The sequence below is a fragment of the Colobus angolensis genome, unplaced genomic scaffold, assembly GCF_000951035.1.
Source record: "Colobus angolensis palliatus isolate OR3802 unplaced genomic scaffold, Cang.pa_1.0 Scaffold21, whole genome shotgun sequence".
Classification (NCBI taxonomy): domain Eukaryota; kingdom Metazoa; phylum Chordata; class Mammalia; order Primates; family Cercopithecidae; genus Colobus; species Colobus angolensis.
This window is the reverse complement of record NW_012115266.1, coordinates 4799840-4823109: the sequence shown is the minus strand read 5'-3', so window position 1 is coordinate 4823109 and position 23270 is coordinate 4799840. Positions and strand designations below refer to the sequence as shown.

Here is a 23270-nt window from a genome sequence, read left to right as displayed (position 1 = left end):
CAGGAGAATGGCATGAACCCGGGAGGCAGAGCTTGCAGTGAGCCGAGATGGCACCACTGCACTCCAGCCTGAGTGACAGAGCGAGACTCCATCTCAAAAAAAAAAAAAAAAGAAAGAAAAGAAAAATGGCAGGTCCCATCAGATCCAAGGAGCAAGACAGAGGCACATCCTTCCCCTGCCCTCGCTCCTCCCCACTGTCCTCCCATCACACACCTGCACCACCCCCCAACCCGGTGCTCTCCCCTTTCCTTACCAAGGTGATGCCTGGCGCAAGACCTTACTCGAGCTTTTCACCTGTTTTTAGGGTGTGCCACTTCCATTTTATCAGCCCACTGAAGAGGATGGAGGTGAGTTTCGGTTCAAATACTGTTTTTGCAAACAGTGAGGGTGGTAGACATGAGTCCAGGAGTGCAGTTTCCCGAGCCCAAGAAAGCTGCAGAAGCTGCTGAAGAGCAATGTGACCAAGCAGTGAGGGTGCCGCCATCAGCGAGTTCGTAGGTTTTTGTCACAAGACCCCTGGTCTGAGCCCAGTGAGCATTGGTCATGCTGTTGCCTGAGTTCTGCCTACATGAAGCATGTTGTTTAAAGACTAATGTTTAACAGGTATTTTTGAAGGTTGCCTTGGAAAGGAAAAAGATGTACAATTTCAAGAAGAATTTCTTTACATGCAGTGTGGGCCAGATGCAGTGGCTCACACCTGTATTCCCAACACTTTGGGGGGCCAAGATGGGAGGATCACCTGAGGCCAGGAGTTGGAGACTAGCCTGGGCAATATAGGGAGACCCTGTATCTACTAAAAATTAAATTTAGCTGGGCTGGTGGTGCATGCCTGTAGTCCTAGCTAATCAGAGGCTGAAACAGGAGAATTGCCTAAGCCCAGGAGTTGAAGGTTGCAGTGAGCTATGGTAACACCACTGCACTCCAGCCTGGGTAGACAGAGCAAGACTGGCTCTTAAAAAAAAATTAAAATTAAGTAATTTTTTGAAAATGTAATGTGGCATCCTGGATTGAATCCTTGAAGAGAAAGGGAACATCAGTGGAACAACTAGCAACGTCTGAGTAAAGCCAGGAATTTACTTTTTTATTTTTCTGGCTCTAACACTCAACCTCGAAAATCCAGGAATTTGGTTAACAGTGATATACCAGCATTAATGCCTTAATTTTGACAAATGTTCATGGTTACCTAACATGTTAAGATTGGGGGCCCTCTGGTGAAAGACACACAGGAACTCTGTACTATCTTTGTAACTTTTCTACAATTCTAAATGTGTTCCAAAGTGAAAACTTAAAAATAATTTCTTTTTGTTTTTTTTTTTTTTTGAAATGGAGTCTCGCTCTGTCCCCCAGTCTGGAGTGCAGTGGCAAGATCTCGGCTCACTGCAAGCTCTGCCTCCTGGGTTCAAGCGATTCTCCTGCCTTAGCCTCCCAAGTAGCTAGGTTTACAGGTATGTGCCACCACGCCTGGCTAATTTTGCATTTTTAGTAGATATAGGGTTTCTCCATGTGGGTCAGGCTGGTCTCAAACTCCCAACCTCAGGTGATCTGCCCGCCTTGGCCTCCCAAAGTGCTGGGATTACAGGCATGAGTTACCACACCCAACTCTCAAGGCATGTTTGTAAGCACAGTGGAGCACTGTTCAGGATTAGCAACCAGATCACTGACACTAGCATGTTGTCAACACCCCAGGCATGTAACAGTGGCCAGAGCCATTCTTGGAGATGACCTAGAATCAGGAGTGAAATTTAGGACTCTGTTATATTGCACATTTTATCAGAAAATACAAGTTTGGCCGGGCGTGGTGGCTCACGCTGGGGCAGGAGGATTGTTTGATCACAGGAGTTTGAGACCAGCCTGGGCAACATGGTGAAACCTAATCTCTACAAAAAATTAGGCCAGGCACGGTGGTTCATGCCTGTAATCTCACCACTTTGGGAGGCCGAGGTGGGCAGATGACAAGGTCAGGAGATAGAGACCATTCTGGCCAACAAGCTGAAACCCCATCTCTGCTAAAAATACAAAAATTAGCTGGGCGTGGCAGCGTGTGCCTATAATCCCAACTACTCAGGAGGCTGAGACAGGAGAATCGCTTGAACCTGGGAGGTAGAGGTTACAGTGAGTGGAGATCGCCACTGAACTCCAGCCTAGCGACAGAGCTAGACTCTCTCTCAAAAAAAAAAAAAAAAAATCAGCTGGGTGTGGGCATGGTGGCATGTGCCTATAGTCCCAGCAGCCCGGAAGGCTAAGGTGGGAGGATCACTCTCCTGAGTCCAGGAGGTCAAGGCTGCCTTGAGCCATGATCATACCACCACTGCACTCCAGCCTAGGAGTCAGAGTGAGACCCTATCTCAAAAAAGAAAAAAAAGGGCTGGGCGCGGTGGCTCAAGCCTGTAATGCCAGCACTTTGGGAGGCCGAGATGGGCAGATCACGAGGTCAGGAGATCGAGACCATCCTGGCTAACACAGTGAAACCCCGTCTCTACTAAAAAATACAAAAAACTAGCCGGGCGAGGCGGCGGGCGCCTGTAGTCCCAGCTACTCGGGAGGCTGAGGCAGGAGAATGGTGTGAACCCGGGAGGCGGAGCTTGCAGTGAGCTGAGATCCAGCCACTGCACTCCAGTGCAGGCGACAGAGCGAGACTCTGTCTCAAAAAAAAAAAAAAAAGAAAATACAAATTTATAGGGGCAAGGGTGGCATGCTGGTATTAGGTCAACTTCAGGTAATGAAATCAACCTGGCTGAGATACCAGGAGCCTGAGCTGTGTACCAGGGAAGCCTTTAGAAACAGTTTAACAGGTTGTTAATGAACTTTTGTATAAGGAATTAAACGAGGCACTCATGGAGATACAGAATAAGACATGGCCCTCGCGCTCCAAAGACTCACTGCTTATACTGGGGCTCACATCTCCTGTAGGCTTCTCAGAGCCAAACTTAACTTTGTCCCTACCCCACCACCACATGAAACCTACTCTTCCCCTTGAATGTTCTGTCAGTTCATGGTATTACTACTATGATAGACTCAATTATAGCCCCAGGAATCCCTGGAACCTGTGAATATTTTACCTTTTGTCGTAAAGGAGACTTTGCCCGTGTGATTAAGTTAAGGCTGTTGAGATGGGGGATTAGCCTGGATTATCCAGGTGGGCCCACTGTAATCACAAGGGTCCTTATAAGAGGAATGGCAAGAGAATCAGAGTTAGAGCTTGGAAATATTAGGCTGCTGTGATTTGAGGAAGCCAAAAGAAAAATTTTGTTTCAAAATAGAGAAATCTTAGGCTTCTGGCTTTGCCACTGAAGGTGGGGCCATGAACCAGGGAATGCAGGTGGCCTCTGGAAGCTGGAAAAAGCAAGGAAATGGATTCTTTTCTAAGACCTCCAGACAGGAGGAGCTCAGCCCTGCCCACACCTTCAGTTTAGGATTTTTGACCTCTGGAACTGTAATATAATAAATTCAGAGCCTTTTTTTTGAGACAGAGTCTCACTGGAGTGCAGTGGGCATGAGCTGTGATCACAGCTCACTGCAGCCTCAACCTCCCGGGCTCAAGCAATTCTCCCACTTCGGCCTCCCAAGTAGCTAGAACTATAGGCTCAGGAGGTATGCACCACCCTGTCCAGCTAATTTTTGTATTTTTTGTGGAAACAGGGTTTCACCATGTTGCCCAGTTTGGTCTCAACCTCCTGAGCTCAAAGTATCCTCCCGCCTTAGCCTCTCAAAGTGCTGAAATTACAGGTGTTGAGCCACCACACCCGGCCAAATTCATGTTGTCTTAAGGCACTAAATTTGTGAAAACTTTATAGCAACAACAGGAAACTAACACAACAGCATGTTAAGAAGCCTGGGATCTTTGGATTTTGTTGTTGTAAGCCACAGAAACTGACTCAGACTAACAAGAAAGCAGGAATTTATTAGGGGAGATCCAGGTAGCTCACAGACTGGACAAGTGGAGAGCCCAGGAACTCTAGTATCCAGTAGCAGGAATTCCCCAGCTGTCTCATCTGGGCACCTCAGCTGGAATAGGTTAGCTCTAAGCTTTTTTCTCTCCTTGGATCGTTCACTTCAAGATTGCACACCCTGGGAGGAGAGTGTGAATGGCCTAAACTGGGTCATGTGCCTGCCCTTGGCTAGAGGAAGACAGAGCACCCGATTTACAGGCCCATGTAGACTGCCTTGTGGAGAGGAGGGCTGATTCTCCAAAAGGAAAGCAGCTGCTGTTAGGAAAAGGGCAAAGCGTGATGGGTGGCCCCTGCACCCCGTCACCCTGGAATCTCCCGTTCCCCAGCCTGTCTTTTTTTTTTTTTTTTTTTCTTGAGACGGAGTCTCACTCTGTCGCCCAGGCTGGAGTGCAGTGGCCGGATCTCAGCTCACTGCAAGCTCCGCCTCCCGGGTTCACGCCATTCTCCTGCCTCAGCCTCCTGAGTAGCTGGGACTACAGGCACCCACCCACCTCGCCCGGCTAGTTTTTGTATTTTTAGTAGAGACGGGGTTTCACCGTGTTAGCCAGGATGGTCTCGATCTCCTGACCTCGTGATCCGCCCGTCTCGGCCTCCCAAAGTGCTGGGATTACAGGCTTGAGCCACCGCGCCCGGCCATCCCCAGCCTGTCTTTCTGGGCTTTTCAGTACCCCACATTCTCCAGCCACACTGGACCACCAGACGTTTCCTAACACTGAGCACACTCAGGTCTCAGTGCTGTCCTGTACCCTGCCTCGCCCTTGATCCCCCAAAATTCTCAAACGTGTTAGCAAATTCCACCTTGGTAAATTCTTTACTGACTGCCACTTTCCTCAAACCTTTCATGTGCACTACTTGTAAAGTTTCTACTGCGTGTTCTAGGCATTCGTGTTCCTGCCTGTCTCTCTGTCTCTACCACCTAGTGGTGTGTTCTTGGAGGGTGGACATGAGGTCTTCCTTACCTTGGGTCCCCAGAGTTGCACACATAAAGGACTCATTGAGTTGAATCCTGTGGCATTTCCCCTAATTGTCCTTTCTCCTCCCACCATTCTAATACTAGTCCTCTTCTAATCAAGACCTACAACCTCTGTCTTAGACTTTGAGCAAAGCATGGTCCTGGTTGCCTGTGGGCCATACACCACGTCTGACAGCATCACGTATGACCCCCTGCTCGACCTGATTGCTGTCATCAACCATGACCGGCCAGATGTCTGCATCCTGGTAAGAGACACCAGTGGGAAAGCTGAGGAGTCAGCCTTGGAAAATGACTTTAATGCAGTTCTAAATTTTTAGGAAGCATGTCTCCCTCCTTTTGGAAAATATCTTTTTATTCTTAATCTACGTCTTTGGAGAGGTATACATGATCTATGGGTCTTTGCTAGTTTTAAAAGCCCAACTTTGGCTGGGCGCAGTGGCTCACGCCTGTAATGCTAACACTTTGGGAGGCCGAGGTGTGTGGATCACTTGAGGGCAGGAGTTCTAAGCCAGCCTGGCCAACATGGTGAAACCCCGTCTCTACTAAAAATACAAAAAAAAAAATTAGCTGGGTGTGGTGACAGGCGCCTGTAATCCCAGCTACTTGGGAGGCTCAGGCAGGAGAATTGCTTGATCCTGGGAGGCAGAGGTTGCAGTGAGCTGAGATTGCACCACTGCCCTCCAGCCTGGGCAACGGAGTGAGACTCCATCTCAAAAAATAAAAATAAAAGGTCAACTTTTTTTACCCCACCCTTTGTTGATTTTACAGTATTCTTACCTCTTTCTCATTACTCCAACTTCTGAACCAATCTCTTTTTAAAGCTCAAAATACTACTATTAGTATGGTGATCAATTTCCCTTGCTAGGTTTAGAAAGTCAGAAAAAAGCCCAGTGTGCTTTTTTTTTTCTTTTTTTTTGAGACAGAGTCTCACTCTCACCTAGGCTAGAGTGTGGTGGCACGATCTTGGCTCACTGCAGCCTCCACCTCCTGGGCTCAAGTGATCCTCCCCATCCTCCCTATCTCAATCTTCCGAATAGCTTGGACTACAGGCACACGCCACCATGCCCAACTAATTTTTGTATTTTTTTGTAAAGAGAGGGTTTCACCATATTGCCCAGACTGGTCTTGAACTCTTGGGCTCAGGCAATCTGCCCACCTCGGCCTCCCAAAGTGCTAGGATTACAGGCGTAAGCCCAGTGTTATAGTGGGCATTAGTAATGGTTATGGGGCCCTGGGAGCCTCCCTCCATCCGGGGCACACGTGCTTCTGCCTGTGAAATTGGCTTGGCGCCCCCGCCAGCCCATCTGCTAGCTGTCCCCAGGCTCTACAGGCAGCCTTGGAGGGACAGATGGGCCCTCAGCAGAGGACTTCCGGAAGAGGTGAGCCGAAGTCGTTCACAGACACAGGTGATTCTGATTTGTTCTTTTGGTGTCTTTGTTTCTCCCCTCGCAGTTTGGCCCGTTCCTGGATGCTAAGCATGAACAGGTGGAGGTGAGTGGGCTGGGGTGGGAAGGGGTCCTGGGTACTTGCGTTGAGTCAGGCTCTCACTTTTCTTTTCATTTTTTAATGTTTATCCCACTTTATCCCACATCTATAACAAACACATTCATTCCTGTGGCTAATCAGAAAGTCATTTTAGCAGGGCACTTTATTAATAAAGATCTGGAATCCGAGAGCTTCCTTTCACCAGAATACAAGGCTGTCTGGAAGCTGGGGGAGGGACATGTAAATATATCAGTCCTAATGTTCCTTTGTTTGTGATGCCTGGTGCTAAGGCACAAGAGCACTAGCACAAATGCAGGTGTCTGGCAGTCACAGGCTGCCCTGTGAAAGAACCTGTCCTGGCCAATACCCCAAGCTTATAACTCATCTTGCTGTCCTTTGCATAAAACACAAATGGTCCGATCCTTTGTCTCATCATACTTTACCTTCCACGGAAAATATTTCAAAGCACTCTTTCTTCCTTGTAGTCTCGCTCAGACTGCATTCAAGAGAGTTAATTCCCACATCTCCTCTCTTGCTTTCAACTAGACTTAGCTCCTTAAGAAAAAGACCCCATCTTTCTCATCTTTGCATCTCCTTCAGCTCCCAGCCCAACAGCTGACATCTATGGGTCACCTAACAATGTTAAACAAGTGAGTAAACACCAAACATCTGCCGTCTAAATTTATCTCCTTTCCTTTCTTGCAGAACTGTCTACTGACAAGTCCATTTGAAGACATTTTCAAGCAGTGCCTACGTACAATTATTGAAGGCACAAGAAGGTCAGATTTCAAAATACTGGATAGAACCTTAAGCTTCCTAGGTTTCTCCAGAGCTTCCCATTAAGAAACTGAAACCGTTTAAAAGTCACGGCAGCGCCAGGCTCAGTGGATCCACATCTGTAATCCCAGCGCTTTGGGAGGCCGAGGCGGGCGCATCACCTGAGGTCAGGAGTTTGAGACCAGCCTGGCCAACACGGCAAAATCCTGTCTGTACTAAAAATACAAAATCAGCCAGGCATGGTGGTGGGCACCTGTAATCCCAGCTACTGGGGAGGCTGAGGCAGGAGAATCACTTGAACCTGGGAGGCGGAGGTTACAATGAGCCAAGATTGTACCATTGCATTCCAGCCTAGGCAAAAAGAGCGAAACTCCATCTCAAAAAAAAAAGCTGGGCCTGGTGGCTCACGTACTTTGGGAGGCCAAGGTGGGTGGATCACCTGAGGTCAGGAGTTCAAGACTAGCCTGACCAACATGGTGAAACCTCATCTCTACTAAAAATACAAAATGAGCTGGGCGTGGTGACACATTCCTGTAATCCCAACTACTGGGGAGGCTGAGGCAGGCGAATCACTTGAACCCGGGAGGCAGAGGTTGCAGTGAGCCGAGATCGTACCACTGCACTCCAGCCTGGGCAACAAAAACAAAACTCCTTTTCCAAAAAAAAAAAAAAAAAATCATGGCAGTTCCTATTCCTTTCTTCCTTTTGCACTACTGAGATCAGCTAGAACCCTTGACCTTCAAGTGCAAGTTAACAGGCATCTCTGTAAAACACAAAGATAAACATACTTGAAAGGACAAGGCTGCATCGGCTTTCACTGTTCGGTTGCTCTTTCTCTTCTATACTTAGTTCCTTTTCTCCCTTTTGTATAAACTAATATTCCACGGGAATCTTCCCAGGATGGTTTTGAGAAGTGTTTGATGACTTACGCAGCGAAATCCTGTGAGACCCCACACATCTCGTTGTGTAAGTGATTGTTTTGGGTAAGCCCAATTTCCTCCCAAGTCAGTGCTTCCCCAGGGTGCGTGGGATGCCGCCAGTGGCTACAGCTGGTGGTGATAGACACTCTCAGTGAGGGTGGGGCCTTGAATCCTTGCCACAGACCAAACAGAAGGAACTGTGAGAGGTCACAACAGAGATGAGAGAGCTATGCAGTTCTCATTTGAGAGGAAAGTCACTGTTCCAGAAGAGGCTAAAGCCGGGAGTGGAAAGTTATTCAGAAATCTGACATCCTCCATTCCTGTCCCTTTCCCCCAGTGCCAGTGTTTGAAAGAAGCTGGTATAGGTGGTAGATCTCCTCACGAGATCTGCATGCCTGTAGCTGAGCTAATAAAATAGAAATGTTCCTGAGGCTAAGCGTTTAAAGACGAGTCTGTCACAAAGGTGGTTTTTAAAATAAGATGTCTAACCTTCCACCTTTTAGCCATGAGAACTGATCCCAGAGTCAATAAGTTGTAACACTACCTTCTTGTACTGGTAGTGTGGGCCAGGATGGTAGATGGCACAGCTGGAATAAAGAACATCCCCCAACTCCCAGAATCAGAGACGTGGGTTGTGCCAGTGACAACCATGGCTGGTTCTGCCCTTTTCTCCCTCCCTCCCTCAAATGAAGGTGATGCAGGTGCCTTCCCTCTTCCCCAGATTTGCTGTGATCCTGGTCAAGTTCATCAGGCCTGGAGCGTGGTTAGAACTCCTCAGGAGATAGGCCCCCAAAACACAGGAGCAGGGCTGTGTTCTCCTTTGGTCAGCCCTTGAGGACAGGCGGGGACTGTGTCATAGTGCCCTAACACTGGCTGGGTGCTTTCAGTTTGAGGTTGGGTTCTGTTTTTGGTTCCTTACCCCATGTGGTATTGTCAGCAGTGATAGAAATAAAGCACAGATAAGGCATTGTTACACTGGGGATGAGAACCCAGCACCACCAGGCACTTTCATCTGTGGCCAGTGTGTGCCACGAGGCAGGGGGAGCTGCCCCACCCTTCTAGAAACAGTATATAAACAGTTCTTGGGCAGAGAATTTCTTTGTATTTCTGAGAGGTCAGAAATGCAGAGCATTAAGCTGAGTCATCATGTAAAAGCCAGAGCCAGGCTAAGCACAGGGGATCACGCCTGTAATCCCAGCACTTTGGGAGACTGAGGCAGACAGATCACTTGAGGTCAGGAGTTCGAGACCAACCTGGCCAATATGGCAAAACCCCATCTCTACTAAAGATACAAAAATTAGCCAGGCGTGGCAGTGGGTGCTTGTAGTCTCAGCTACTCGGGAGGCTGAGGCAGAATTGCTTGAACCCAGGAAGTGGAGGTTGCAGTGAGCCAAGATTGCGCCACTGCACTCCAGCCTGGATGACAGAGCAAGACTCCATCTCAAAAAAAAAGAGCCAGTGAGAAAGCACCTCAGAGGAAGCAAGCAGAGCCCGTGGTTCTCATCCTGTTTGCGGGAGCAGCTGGAGGACCCTCCCCCTGTGACGTATGAGGTTGTGCAATGCTGAGCATAGTTGGGATTTTTTTCTGATCCCTCCTTCTATAGCCGGTTTCTAACCATGAGCAGGAAGCCTATTTCCTCCTTAACTATTGCCCTTCCAAAGCCTACTGAAACAGGACAATTTTGTCCCTTGAGAGCAGCCAGCTGCACCTCAGTTCATTGTGATCATCACAGATGTCAAGCCCTTGAGATGTGGAACACAGATTGTCCCATTCAAGTTACCCCGTGGCTTGTTTACCAGACCCTGGCACCCAAATGGTAGACTGGATCATCCTAGTGAGCTTCTCAGTGTCAAAGGGACAATAATGAATATGCAAACACCTTTGGTCTCAGGATTCTGATTTTCTGTTGTAGAAGTCTCAGTTCGCACTCTGAGAGGACACCACAGTGATAAGGGTGACAGCTGTCACCAGCACCTTTATCACATGTCAAAGTGTACGTATGCCTGAGAAGTCCACACATTTTAAGCAGGAGACGGAGATGGAAGTGAGAGCTATTGGTGGATTTTAAACATGCCCGCAAAGTAACATTTTATGCCTGTTTGATTTATAAATGGCCCCTCTGCCAAGGTCACCAAAGGGAACCAAGGAAACGGGACTTTCTTTCTCTTTTGTGTGGCTGGGAAAAATAAATAGTTGGCCCCCAGAGTTACAACTTTCTTCTTCACTTGTATGTTGTAACCCTAGAGATTCTCCTGCTCCGTCAAAGAAAACATCTGCTGCCATCTGTGCTTTTACTGTTGCTGTTAAATATTTCTTTCATTTTCGCAAGATAACCTGCTGAGAAATAGAAACTCAGGGCATTACTTCCATGTGTGAGAGGGAAGGGATGCGATGGCTCAGGGAGAGGCTGCTTGGGCTTTTCCGCCTCCCGCTGGAAATGTCTGTGTCTTGGTTGTCCAGTAATTATGGCCAAGTGTTCAGTCAGTCAGAGGGTTTCAGCTGGATCTTCTAAATACGAAGGCAGGCCAGGCGTGGTGGCTGATGCATGTAATCCCAATACTTTGGGAGGCCTAGGTGGGTGGATCACTTGAGGCCAGGAGTTTGAGACCAGCTTGGCCAACCCTGTCTCTACTAAAAATACAAAATTAGCTGGGTGTGGTGGTGTGCACCTGTAGTTCCAGCTACTCGGGAGGCTAAGATACAAGTATCACTTGAACCCAGGAGATGTAGGTTGCAGTGAGCCCACATCATGCCACTGCACTCTGGCCTGGGTGACAGAGTGAGGCTCTGTCTCAAAAAGAAAACAAAAAAACGGCAGTCTCAGGGGCTTTTTGGTATACTGCCTTCTCCCTAGGAAAGATGCCCCAGCTCCGTGCACTCTGCCAAGGTGTGGCAGGGACGCTGTTTAATGCCTGCAAGCTACGCTTGCTTAGAAGGTGTAATGAGTCCAAGCTGTGGTTTAAACTCTGGCTCTGAGGCTGTGATTCTTTATTTGCATCCTTGTCTTTCTAGATTTTCTAGATCTCCATTTCTTTGCCCCTTTTTCTGCCAAACAATAGTCTCCATCCTTTCGGGAGAAAGCCACACAGAGCAACAAGAAAGTGTCCCAGGCAGTCGGAGCCTGTCCAGATGGATGGGTGTGAAGTAGAACAAATTGTCCTTCACTCCCAGTGTCCCATTGGAAACAGCGTCTCTGTTCATAACAGAGTGCATTTCTGAGCTGCCTGCCTGGAAGTGGGCTCTGCCTCCAGCCCTGAGGCATCCCGCCTGTTGCGCAGCTGTTATAACTCAACCGCACTCACTTTTCTCCCTCTTCTGTTTGTTCTTTTTCCATACTAGCTCCGGCTCCCACCTTGTCTTTGTCCCATCGTTGAGAGATGTGCACCATGAGCCTGTGTACCCCCAGCCACCTTTCAGCTACTCTGATCTGTCTCGAGAGGACAAAAAGGTAGCAGCACCCACTCCTTGACCAGCAGGCAGCCAGAATCCAGCATGCCTCCGTCACTGGCTCTGGCCCTGACCCTGAAGGGGAGGGTGGAGAGGCCTCTGTAGAGCATGCATACAGCCTGAATCTTAAACTCTTTTTTTTTTTTAAACAAGCAAATGTGTCTATAAGTTTGATGTATGTTGGTTTGGTCCCCTTTTCCGTGGTCTCCCCAGCCCTCAGACAACCCCCACTTTCATGAGAAGATGTTTCTAGCTTTGGCGTACAAATGTTTGTTCCAATCCATTCTCATTTTAGCAAGTACAGTTTGTGTCCGAGCCCTGCAGCCTCTCCATAAACGGAGTGATCTTTGGCCTGACGTCTACGGATCTGCTGTTCCACTTGGGGGCCGAGGAGATCAGTAGGTAAGAAGTGTGTTCCAGGCCCCAGGCAGGATGACTGGCTTTCTGGTCCCAGCCCGTTCTGCAGCCAAGAAAATCAAGGGGCTGCTTGACAGTCTTGACCAGAGAGTCCTGAAAGCAGCAAGCTGTGCCCGACCCTCTGGCCATCTGAGTTTCTCTGTACCCAAGGGGAGGGGTTGGTTGGATGCATTAGTTTCTGTTACCACCTCTCTAAACTGCATTTGAGACCCCAAAGAACCAAGTCCATTCTGTCTTTGCACTTAAAGGCATCGAAATTCATCTACATTTTCCATTTTCTTTTCTGCCCCTCTTTTTTTCATTTCCCAAATTTGTGACCTGAACACAAATGTAGACATCCTGTTTGTGGAGGATAAGCTGGAAATTTTCTCTGAAGGGTTTTCTTCATTACCAGTACAACATCCAGCTCTGCAGACAGTCAGGCCCTGCGAAATTTGTTGAGCTGATATTGGGCAGCTCCGTTCTGCCGTCATCCCTGATGGGAAGGGGCGTGTGAAGCGACTCTCGTGTGAAGCAAGACGGGTGTGGCTCTTTGGCTGAGGTTTGAGATCGAGTCAGCCTGGCTCTACGCCTGCCTCACAATGGTGCCAACTTTGCATCCTCTTGCACAGCATGGTGCTGGCTAATGGCCCTCCTTGATCTTGATTACGAGGGATTCCTGTGCTTTCCCTTCTCAACCCAGTGTCCTGTGTCCCTCCTCATGTGGGGACAGACCAAGCTCCTTGTGGGTGGGTCTTTAAACTTCCCCAGATGCATCCTCCTCTTGTCACTGGGCCTTGGCCATTTAGCTTCTCTCTGGTTTATTAAATTCTCTGGTCCTCCCTGAAGAGAAATGGGCTGAAAAACAGGGTTCTGTGTTCATGCTTTCTTTTCTTTCCCAGTTCTTCTGGAACTTCAGACAGATTCAGCCGAATACTCAAGCACATCCTGACCCAGAGGAGGTGAGCTTGCCGCTGGGACCCCTGACTGTGGAGAGAGTGCCTTGGGGTCATGGAGCTATGGCAAGCGTGACTGTAAGAGCCTTCGCCAGGCTACCAGCAGGGAACTTTACCCTGTGATGACAAGCCTGCATTCTGCCCGCACACACAGAGAAAAAGTCAGTCTGTGGACGCCAGCAGCACGGAAGCCAGTACCTAGGGGGACTCTGTCTGAAAAGGGGCCCCCCTGGTCTGCTACTGCTGACCATTTCTCTGTCTCTGTAGCTACTACCCGCTCTACCCACCCCAAGAAGACATGGCTATTGACTATGAGATGTTCTATGTCTACGCACAGCTGCCTGTCACCCCAGATGTCCTCATCATCCCATCAGAGCTGAGGTACTTCGTGAAGGTAGGTTTGAACTCTGCTTTTTCCCAGAAACACCAGAACCCAGTCTTTGACTTTCCCCTCTAGACCACCTGGCACTCACCCCTCGTGGGTCTGCTGATGGGGATGGGGCCTCTAGTACCCTGCCCTGTGGCCTTGTTTCTGTGGGGAGGTGGTGGGACCAGAAAACAAACAACTCTGTCAGTAAAATGCTTGAGTAAACAGTGTCCCCTCCTCCCTCCCCAAGAGAACAGGAGCCCAGGTGACTAGGAAGGCCCTCAACTGAGGGCTTTCACCAGGCCACATCAAGGTAACCTGGGGAAGATTTCAGTGTACACTTGCCTGTCCTGTGCCTCCCAAATTCTGATACGACCTCCAAGTGGGTTCAGCTGGGAATACCTTGAAGAAGCTATCGGGTCATTCTGATCTCTGCCACCCTTCACCCTGCCTGCCTTGGAGTTAGGTCCTTACAGGGAATCTGCCCAGACCAGTCCCACTCTTGCCAAACGAGAGCTAGTTCAACCTCAAGGGGTTAAAAAAGAAAAAAAAAGTTTTTCACATGGGAAAGCAGTAAACAGCTAGATCAGGTTTGTCTCCAAGTTTGGGAGCTGATTGTCATTCTGCCAAGTCACCTCATTCTTCTGTTTGAAATACTTAAAAGGAATTCAAAGCTTTCTAGTAACAAGTTAACATATGTGACGGAGGCTGGGTGCAGTGGTTGACAATTGTAATCCCAGCACTTTGGGAGGCCAAAATGGATGGATCACCTGAGGTCAGGAGTCTGAGACCAGCCTGGCCAACATGGTAAAACCCCATCTCTACTACAAATACAAAAATTAGCCAGGCATGGTGGCGGGCGCCTGTAATCCCAGCTACCTGGGAGGCTGAGGCAGGAGAATCTCTGGAACCCGGGAGGTGGAGGCTGCAGTGAGCTGAGATCTTGCCACTGCACTCCAGCCTGGGCCACAGAGCGAGACTCTGTCTCAAAAAAAAAAAAAAAAGACTGAAAATGTGTCTGGTTGTTTGGCTGCCTTCATTTCCATTTTGTAAAACCCTCTTTGGGGTCCAGCCATCTGATGTCACTTCTTTTTCACATTGGTTCCCAGTTAGTTAAGGCCTCCAAACCTGTCTCCCCTTCTCTCCTCCCCAGGATGTCCTCGGCTGTGTCTGTGTGAACCCCGGGCGCCTTACCAAAGGGCAGGTGGGAGGCACCTTCGCCCGACTCTACCTCAGGAGGCCAGTTGTGGATGGAGTGGAGAGGCAGAGTCCGTGCGTTGCCGCGCAGGTTGTCAGGATCTGAGGCTTCTGTCCTCTGCTGTGTGGGCCCTTAAAGTCTTAGCCAAGAGCCAAGACGTAGCCCTGTGACAAGGTAAACAGTTGGGTAGGAAAGGAGAGAGGAGCCAGCCAGGGAGGGGCAGCTGCAGGGACCAGGCCCAGCAGGGAGGGCTCGTGCAGCCGGGCCTGCCTGTGAGTGGAGCCTCTCCTGGAAGGAGGCTATTGCTTCTCAGTCCATGCTCCATGTACAGAAGTAAGCCAGCTGTGGATCCCGCCCACTCAGAAAAGGCGAGAAGGCTTTGTGATTTTCTGCATGTATCAAACGCAGAAACAACTTTTGGAGAAATTAAATTCTGAGTGTGACTTCTGAGTTTGACCTTTCTTCTATTTTCTTTATCCTGGTAGTAGACAGAGAATGTTGCCTATTTGACCTATGACCAGAGAAGGCAGAGTGTCGGTCACACTGGGTTTCTGTCCAGCCCTAGTCTTGTCCAGTGGGTAACTCTCAGCCCCACCCCTCATCCCCCAAAGGCCCCAGCGACCTCTGCTGCAGAGGTGCACTGGGCGGGCCCTAGAGCTGAGCTGCAGAGCAAGCAGCTGGCCGCATGCCTGGGCCTCCCTGCGCGGTTCCTCACATGCATGCTGTGGTCCCAGCCTGACCTCTCCATCTAGAGGGGGTGGCCTCGCCGGGCTGTTCCAAAGCTGGAGTCCTGGTGGCAGCTGCTTTGCCAAGTTGCGCAGTAGCCAGGGCTTGCCTGCAGCCCAGAACACTCAGACAGGGTCAGGCCTTCCAAGGTTCACAGCACGTCCCATGCCCCTGTGTCCTGGCATCTGGGGAAAAGCTGTCACTGGCCAGACGTGGGGTGGCTTCCTGCCCTAAGCTGGCAGGCTGTCCTGCCTCACATGCCAAAGCCAAGACCGGCAAACCCCAGCTGTCAGGGCAGGGAAGTAGGCAAGGGGGCAGCGAGCTGCTGGTGTCTGTGCCTTGACTCAAAGATAAATAGGTGACCTGACAGTGGCCAGCTTTTGCCTCTCACCTTTCTGACAGTGAAATGGAGTTGAGCTCCAGATCTGACCAGCTTACAGTAAAAGTCTCCCTTTAAACACAAGGAGCAGCTGTTTTGTTTCATTGGTTTATAGGCGCCTCCTCTGAGGCCAAGAATTAGAAACTCATCCCGGCGTGGGGAGCGGATTTTTCCCTCCTCCCCCAGCTCCTCCACACGCAAAGTAGCCAGCCATATTCCATGGGGGCACCATGACTTGTCAGTCTCTGGATGTGGAATTTTGGAAGCCCAGGCAACAGTTGCCTGGATACCAGTCGTGTGACTGTTGGAAATGATCTGGGAGGGCTGGGAGGGCTGGGAGGGCCGGAGCAGGCATTTAAGAGTCAGACAAAGAGAAAGCAGGATGCGAACCCCTGAGCAGACAGGTCTGGCAGGCGTGCCTCTGCCACCAGACAGTTCCTTTTTGCTCTTACCAGGAAGGTGCCAAGTGACTGCTGGCTGACCATCCCTAGATCCCCCTTCAGCTGTGTCACCAGTTTCCCCAGGCATCTGTTGTCCCAGACGATCTCAAGCAGGCTCTGGGGGCGTGTCGGTGATGGAGGGTGGAGGGTGCCCAGGAGGTCAGGCCCATCTGCCTTACAGCCCTCTTTGGTGGCTTCCCCCGATCTGGTCATGGTCCCTGCCCTTGAGACACCAACTAGATGGCCTTGAAGAAACAGTCCTGAGCTCTTGCCAGGATTTGCCTCCCATGCCCATGCCCCCACCTTGCCCTGCCTCTGCCCTGGCAGAAGGAGCCACCCTCCCTTGCCCACCTGGTGGCCTCCCTTTAGGGTTCCAGTCTCTGAGAGGGAGAGCTGCCGAGGGAACAGAAGCCACTCTTAGTTGCTGTGCCTGGGAACCCAAGTGGGTGCCAAGAATGAAGTGAGGGAATTAGGACCTCGAGGGGCACCCAAGGGTGGGCGCCGGCAGGGCCATGGCGCGGATCTTCCATCCAGCTGTACCTTCAGCAGCCACTGGGGCTTGGGGTTTCCTTTCCTTTGACCTCAGGGCACCCGGCCCAGCTCAACCTGGCCCTGCTGCTTCCCTACTGCTGGGAGTAGCCATCTGGGCTGATTTCTGACTCCACCCACCCCACCCGATGGAGCTGGCTGGAGTGCAGTGGCGTGACCTTGGCTCACTGCAACCTCCGCCTCCCAGGTTCAAGCTATTCTCCTGCCTCTACCTCCCGAGTAGCTGAGATTACAGGCACCCGCCACCATGCCCAGCTAATTTTTGTATTTTCAGTAGAGATGGGGTTTCGCCATGTTGGCCAGACTGGTCTCAAACTCCTGACCTCAAGTGATCCACCCGCCTCAGCATCCTAGAGTGCTGGGATTGCAGGCGTGAGCCACTGTGCCCAGCCATAAATGTCATCATTTTAAAGTGTACGATTCAGTGGTTTTTAGTATGTTCACGGTGTTGTGCAGACCTCACCACTTATCTAATTCCAGAGTATTTTCATCACCCCAAAGGAAACCCTGCACCCATTAGCAGTCAAATTCCATCCCCTGGCAATCATTAACCTAATTTCTTTTCTGTAGATTTGCCTATTTGGGGCATTTTGTATAAATAGAATCATACAATACATCCTCTTTTTGTTTTTGAGACGGAGTTTCGCTCTTGTCACCCAGGCTGGAGTGCAGTGGTGCAATCTTGGCTCACTGCAACCTCCGCCTCCCGGGTTCGATAGATTATCCTGCCTCAGCCTCCTGAGTAGCTGGGATTGCAGGTGCCTGCCACCACACCTGGCTGATTTTTATGTTTTTAGTAGAGACAGGGTTTTGCCATACTGGCCAGACTGGTCTCAAACTCCTGACCTCAGGGTTCAGCCTCCTGAGTAGCTGAGATTACAGGTGTGTCTCGAGCTCCTGACCTCAGGTGATCCACCTGCCTCAGCCTCCCAAAGTGTTGGGATTACAGGCATGAGACACTGCCTGGCCCATGCTCTTTTCTGTCAGGTTTTGTTTATTTGTTTGTTTTTGAGACAGAGTCTCGCTCTGTCACTCAGGCTGGAGTGCAGTGGCATGATCTCTGCTCACTGCAACCTCCACCTCCCGGGTTCAAACGGTTCTCCTGCCTCAGCCTCCCGTATGGCTGGGACGACGGGCGCCCGCCACCATGCCAACTGATTTTTGTATTTTTAGTAGAGACAGGGTTTCACCATGTTGCCCAGGCTGGTCTCGAACCGCTGACCTCAAGTGATCCACCCACCTTGGCTTCCCAGAGCGTTGGGATTACAGGCGTGAGCCACCGCGCCCAGCCTGTCAGGTTTGTTTCACTTAGCATGATGTTTTCAAGGCTCGTCCCTGCAGCAGCATGTATCAGTCCGCCATTGTCTTCTATGGCCGAGACCCTGCTGTGTGGCTGTCAGTCCGCCATTGTTTTCTATGGCTGAGACCCCGCTGTGTGGCTGTACGGTATTTTGTTGATCAGTGCATCCACTATCAGGTTTTCCCACTTGTTGACTATTATGAACAGTGGACGCCTAGGTACAAGCTTTGTGTGAACACCTGTTTTCAGTTCTCTTGGGTATGTTCCTAGGAATGGGGAGGGGCTTTAGATTTATGAAGGAAGACAAGGCAAAGAGAGGGAGGGAGGAGGGACAGAGGGCGAGAGATTGGTAAAAGAAAAGAGGGAAGGACAGAGGGAAAGTGGGAAGGGAGGCAGTGATGGACTTGGAATGGTGCTTGCGGAGTCAGACCGTGGTCTTGCTAAGGCGTTTGGACCTGATTCTTTCTGCCCCAGAGAATCTTGGAAGGGTTTGCCCCCCACCCCCTGTGCCTCACCCTGACCACCCAACAAGGACCAACTTAAGAGGAGTCCCAGGTGCAGCCTCAGTACCTAGGAGCACGTAGCAAAGGGGTGGTTTGAGCAGAGAAGGGCTCAGGGAAGGGGCCTGGATCTGCTGGGGCAGATTGGGAGGAAGAGGGGCACCAAGTAGGCCATTGGGATACTGGAAACAGCACTCTAGTGAGACATGGGCATTGGAGGTAGATGTGGGAGTCACCGCAGTCAAAAACCATGGAACTGGAGGTGCTGGGAGGGTGGCCAAGAGAGGGATGGGCAAGATCGCGCCATGGAGAGAACTTTGGCCAGCACTTGCACTTAGCATCGCCAATCAACAAGGCAAAGGGTGGGAGTGGCCTGGGGGCAGGGGAGAGAAGAGGGGTGGCAGCAGAGAGGTGCTGGGATTTCTGGCTAGAGAGACCACAGGAAGACACCCATGGTTGTTCATGGCGAGACTCCCAGCTGCGTTCAGGCATTTGGGCCCTTCCGTCACCGCCCTTGGTCTTTCTGGGTCTTCAGTCCCCGAGCGACCATGCCTACTGCTGCTTTCTTGGATCAGCCCTGGAAATGCCCAGGGGCCTAGGGGCTGGCCTCCCCTCGGACCCAGCTGGACCGCTGCCGACACTGAATTCCCCCATCCTACGCGGCCTCTTCCCGGGGCTCTAGGCTCCTCCCCACCCAGAGCCTGCCTGACAGCTGAGGCCTTGCAGCTGCCCAGGCCAAGGGGCCACTGGGAGGTCTCAGGAACAGCTGCTGCCCATGACCCCTCTGACCCTAGCCCCTGCAAACTGCTCCCTGAGATCCCAGGTTTCTGCCCAGCGGCCAGTGGGGCCCAGCCAAGCCCCATCTCTGCTTACTCCCATTGCTCCCAGATCTTCCCAGGGGCTAAAGCATTTCATGCTGAGTCAGCAGGCCCCACCCGAAGAGTGAGAAAAGCTGCTGGGTAGAGGCGCCCCTAGCCCCGCTCCTGCCCCAGAGGAAGTGCCTTTCCGGGGTGGATGAGGGGTACACCTGCCTCCATCAGGCAGGCTGGGCCCTGTTCAACAGGGTGGGGACCCTGCCCTCCCACCACCTGCCTCCCACCACAGAGCAGGGCACGAGGGTGACACGGGGCAAAGGGAGAAGGCACTGTCACTCCTGATTCCTGGCAGCTTCTTCCCTTGAAGTCTCCCTGAGAACTCGAGGCCCTTTCAAATTGTCTGCCCCTTAGAATGTTTCTAGTAATAGTAGTTGCCTCTGGGGACGGGTGTCCAAGGGCTAGGGGTCAGGAGCAGGAGGGCTCGGAGAATGATTTGTCATGTCCACACTCATATGCTGTTTGAATTTTTTTTTTTAATTTTTTTGGAGACAGGGTCTCACTCTGTCGCCCAGTCTAAGTGCTGTGGTGCGATCACAGCTCACTGCAGCCTCAACCTGCCAGGCTCAAGGGAGCCTCTTGCATCTGCCTCCTGAGTAGCTGGGACTACAGGTGTGTGTCACCACACCCAGCTAATTTTTGAGTTTTTGGTAGAGACAGAGTTTCACCATGTTGCCCAGGCCAGTCTCAAACTCCTGGGTTCAAGCAATCCTCCTGCCTGAGCCTCCCAAATTGTTGGGACTACAGGCATGAACTACCACACCTAGCTGTGTTTGAAATTTTTTACCATGTGTCTGGATTACTTTAAAAGAAGGTGGGGGCCAGGCGCGGTGGCTCACGCCTGTAATCCCAGCACTTTGGGAGGCCGAGGTGGGTGGATTGCGAGGTCAGGAGATCGAGACCATCCTGACTAACACGGTGAAACCCCGTCTCTACTAAAAATACAAAAAATTAGCCAGGCGTGGTGGCGGGCACCTGTAGTCCCAGCTGAGGCAGGAGAATGGCGTGAACCCGGGAGGTGGAGCTTGCAGTGAGCCAAGATCATGCCACTGTACTCCAGCCTGGGTGACAGAGCAAGACTCCGTTCTCCAAAAAAAAAAAAAAAGAAGAAGGTAGGACAGGCACACTGACTCATGCAATTTGGGAGGTTGAGGCAGGAGGATCGCTTGAGTCCAGGCAGTAGAGATTGCAGTGAGCTGACATTGTGCCATGGCACTCCAGCCTGGGCAATAGAGCAAGACTCTGTCTCAAAAAAAAAAAGAGGAGGTGGGTTGGGGGGAATAGACACATACAAATGTTTATATGTAGATCCAGCTTTCTGTAAGCACCCCACACCCCACAGCTGTTGTAGCATCCACCTTCCTGGGAGGCAGGCTCTCAGAATCCCTGCTCCCTGAGGGCAGGGACTGTCATGTTCACTGTTGTCTCACTGGTCCCTAGACAGTACTTGGCACATAGTAGGCCCACAAAGAAACTCCTGCAGAAGCAGTGCCTTCCCATGACATGCCTCCTCTCCATCTTCCAGAAGCAGGCAGCTTAGAAAGAAAAGAGGTGGGAGGCCCGCCTGTGGGGACAGCACAACACCCACTAAGGGCCATGCAGGATGGAGGTCTTTTCTTGGCAGCAAGATGTGAAGATGACTGAGCGGACAGAATCTCTGCTGCCACCCAGAGCTTCCACTCCAGTACAGAAACCTGTAAACAGTGGACACTGCAGAGCATCAGATGAAGCCAGATGTGTCAGATGGAGAAAACCAGAGCAGGCCAAGGGCAGAGGCACCTGGTATTGTGGGTGCTGCACAGAGGGGTCACCGACTCCCAGCTTTTAGTTCCTAAACATTTGTCTCCATATAGCCCAGCATCCTACCATCCACCCATCCATTTACCTAACCATCCATTCTTCCATCCATCCATCCATCCATCCATCCAACCACCCACCCATCTATCTGTCCATCCACGTAACCATCCATTCTTCCATCCATCCATCCATCCATCCATCCATCCATCCATCCATCCATCCATCCATCCACTCATCCACCCACCCACCCATCTATCCACTCATCCATATTCACTGGGTGCCTACCATATGGCACACACTCTGGGGGACTGGCTATGGTCCAGTGGAAGATGGACATGAACCAAATGACAATGGCATGAAGAGGACCATGGTCCAGAGTTTCCCATGGTATCACAAGGGGACCCAACATCAATGGGGGTCCAGAAGGCTTCCCTAAGGGGGGACATCACAGCTGAGAGCCACAGGAGGCATGGGGGTGGCCAGGTGAGGTGGAGGGAGCCAATCCCGGGGCTCATGGAGGAGCGTGTGCAGGGACCTAGCCCTGGAGGCTGGGCACGGCCGACAGTTGACAGGCACGTGTTCAGGGCAGCAGGCGCGGAGCACTGGCTGGAGGCTGGAGAGGCTAGCAGGGGCCCTGCTGCAGGTTTGTGGCCATGGCAGCACATGAACAGGGCACGTGGCAGTCAGAGTGGTGTTTCTGTCTATCACCATATGGAGTGGAGAATAGGCAGGCAGCACATCATCCTGGCCCCCAAAATCCTTGGGGGCTCCATTGTCCCCCCACCCCCACCCTGTCACCCAAGTTATAAGCCTGGACTGGGCCTGACTCCCCCTTCTTCCTCCATGGCCCCAGTCAGGGCTAACCTATCACCTAATCTCACCTTCCAACTTCATTATCTCCATCTCCAGCTCTCACACCCCTCCTCAGGGCCAAATTTTCTTTCACTCCTACACTAACTGTCCCCGGAAGTGGCCTCTGCCTCTAGTCTGGCCTCCCTCCAGGCCCCACTCTCCAAAGCTGCCCGGCACCACCTCCCTAAGGGAAATTCTGCAGTTCATTCACCAAAAAGAAACACATGTGGCTCTTAAGCAAATGAAAAGGTGGCCAGCCTCACGCATCGTAAGAGAATCGCAAACTGTAACCACACCCAAATTCCTTTGTTTTGTTTAGTTTTTACCTTTCAGATGGACAAAAATCAAAATAGGTGGAAACCAGGGGCTGGTGAGGCTGAGGAGAAACAGTTCTGTCGACTATGTGGGCGCCTGGTACCTGGCACAGTCTCCGAGAAGGACAAGCTGACAGAGCTGACAAAATGGCCACTGCAAACTGGGCATGGTGGTACATGCCTGTAGTCCCAGCCATGCAGGGGGCCAAGGTGGGAGGATGGCTTAAGCCCAGGAGGTCAAGGCTGCAGTGAGCTATGATGACACCATTGTACATTGTGCTCCAGCCTGGGTGACAGAGCAAGACCCTGTCTCTAAAATAACAATAATAAGACACTACTGCACATATATTTTGCCCCCCAATCCTCCCAAGCCCCTTCTGGGAATGTATTCCGCAGCAGCGCTCACGCATGTGTTAAAGGGCTTTTGTACAGATGACTCACCACGGCACTGCCTGTCTTGGGAAAGGGCTGGAAGCAACCTGAAGGTCCCTCTGCTGAGAAGTGCGTTTGTAAATTACCATACACCCTTGTGCTGGAATACCGTGCGGCTGTGAAAATGAGGACACACTCTATGTATTGATGTAGAGTGGTCTCCAAAATATAATGTTAAATGGAAAACCCAAGGTGTCAAACAGCATGAACAGCAGAGGCTCAATGAAAGGTGGCTTCTCACAGTCCCTAGCAGGACTGCCCTCCGCCAGCTCCCACCAGGGCCTGCAGTACTTTGGGGCTCTACTTGTCTGAATATTGACATTTGTGTTTAAAAAAAAATGAGAGGGGCTCTGCTTGTACATGCAAGAATATCCCTAGAAGTGTTAACAAGAAACTGATAACACCCGTTGGCTATAGGAGAACAGAGACCTGTCCCTTAGGGACAGGGATGAGGAGACTTCTTGCCTCTTAGGACTTCTGAATTTCTTTTTCTTTTTTCTTTTTTTTTTTTTTTTGAGGCGGAGTCTTGCTGTCGCCCGGACTGGAGTGCAGTGGCCAGATCTCAGCTCACTGCAAGCTCCACCTCCCGGGTTCAAACGGTTCTCCTGCCTCAGCCTCCTGAGTGGCTGGGATTGCAGG

At 51.0% G+C, this 23270-nt stretch overlaps 1 protein-coding gene across 1 annotated transcript in view; it reads left to right on the top strand.

Annotated features, from left to right (window-relative positions):
- POLA2 (polymerase (DNA directed), alpha 2, accessory subunit) overlaps nt 1-14920 on the top strand; it is a 37421-nt gene extending 22501 nt beyond the window's left edge. The window contains exons 10-18 of the mRNA XM_011942519.1: nt 305-347; nt 5044-5168; nt 6376-6414; nt 7114-7187; nt 11446-11554; nt 11849-11955; nt 12852-12911; nt 13173-13299; nt 14426-14920. Coding sequence (XP_011797909.1) covers nt 305-347; nt 5044-5168; nt 6376-6414; nt 7114-7187; nt 11446-11554; nt 11849-11955; nt 12852-12911; nt 13173-13299; nt 14426-14575 — 834 coding nt within the window. The 3' untranslated portion in view covers nt 14576-14920. The remainder of the gene's footprint in view (nt 1-304; nt 348-5043; nt 5169-6375; nt 6415-7113; nt 7188-11445; nt 11555-11848; nt 11956-12851; nt 12912-13172; nt 13300-14425) is intronic.
- Nucleotides 14921-23270: the final 8350 nt, after the last annotated feature.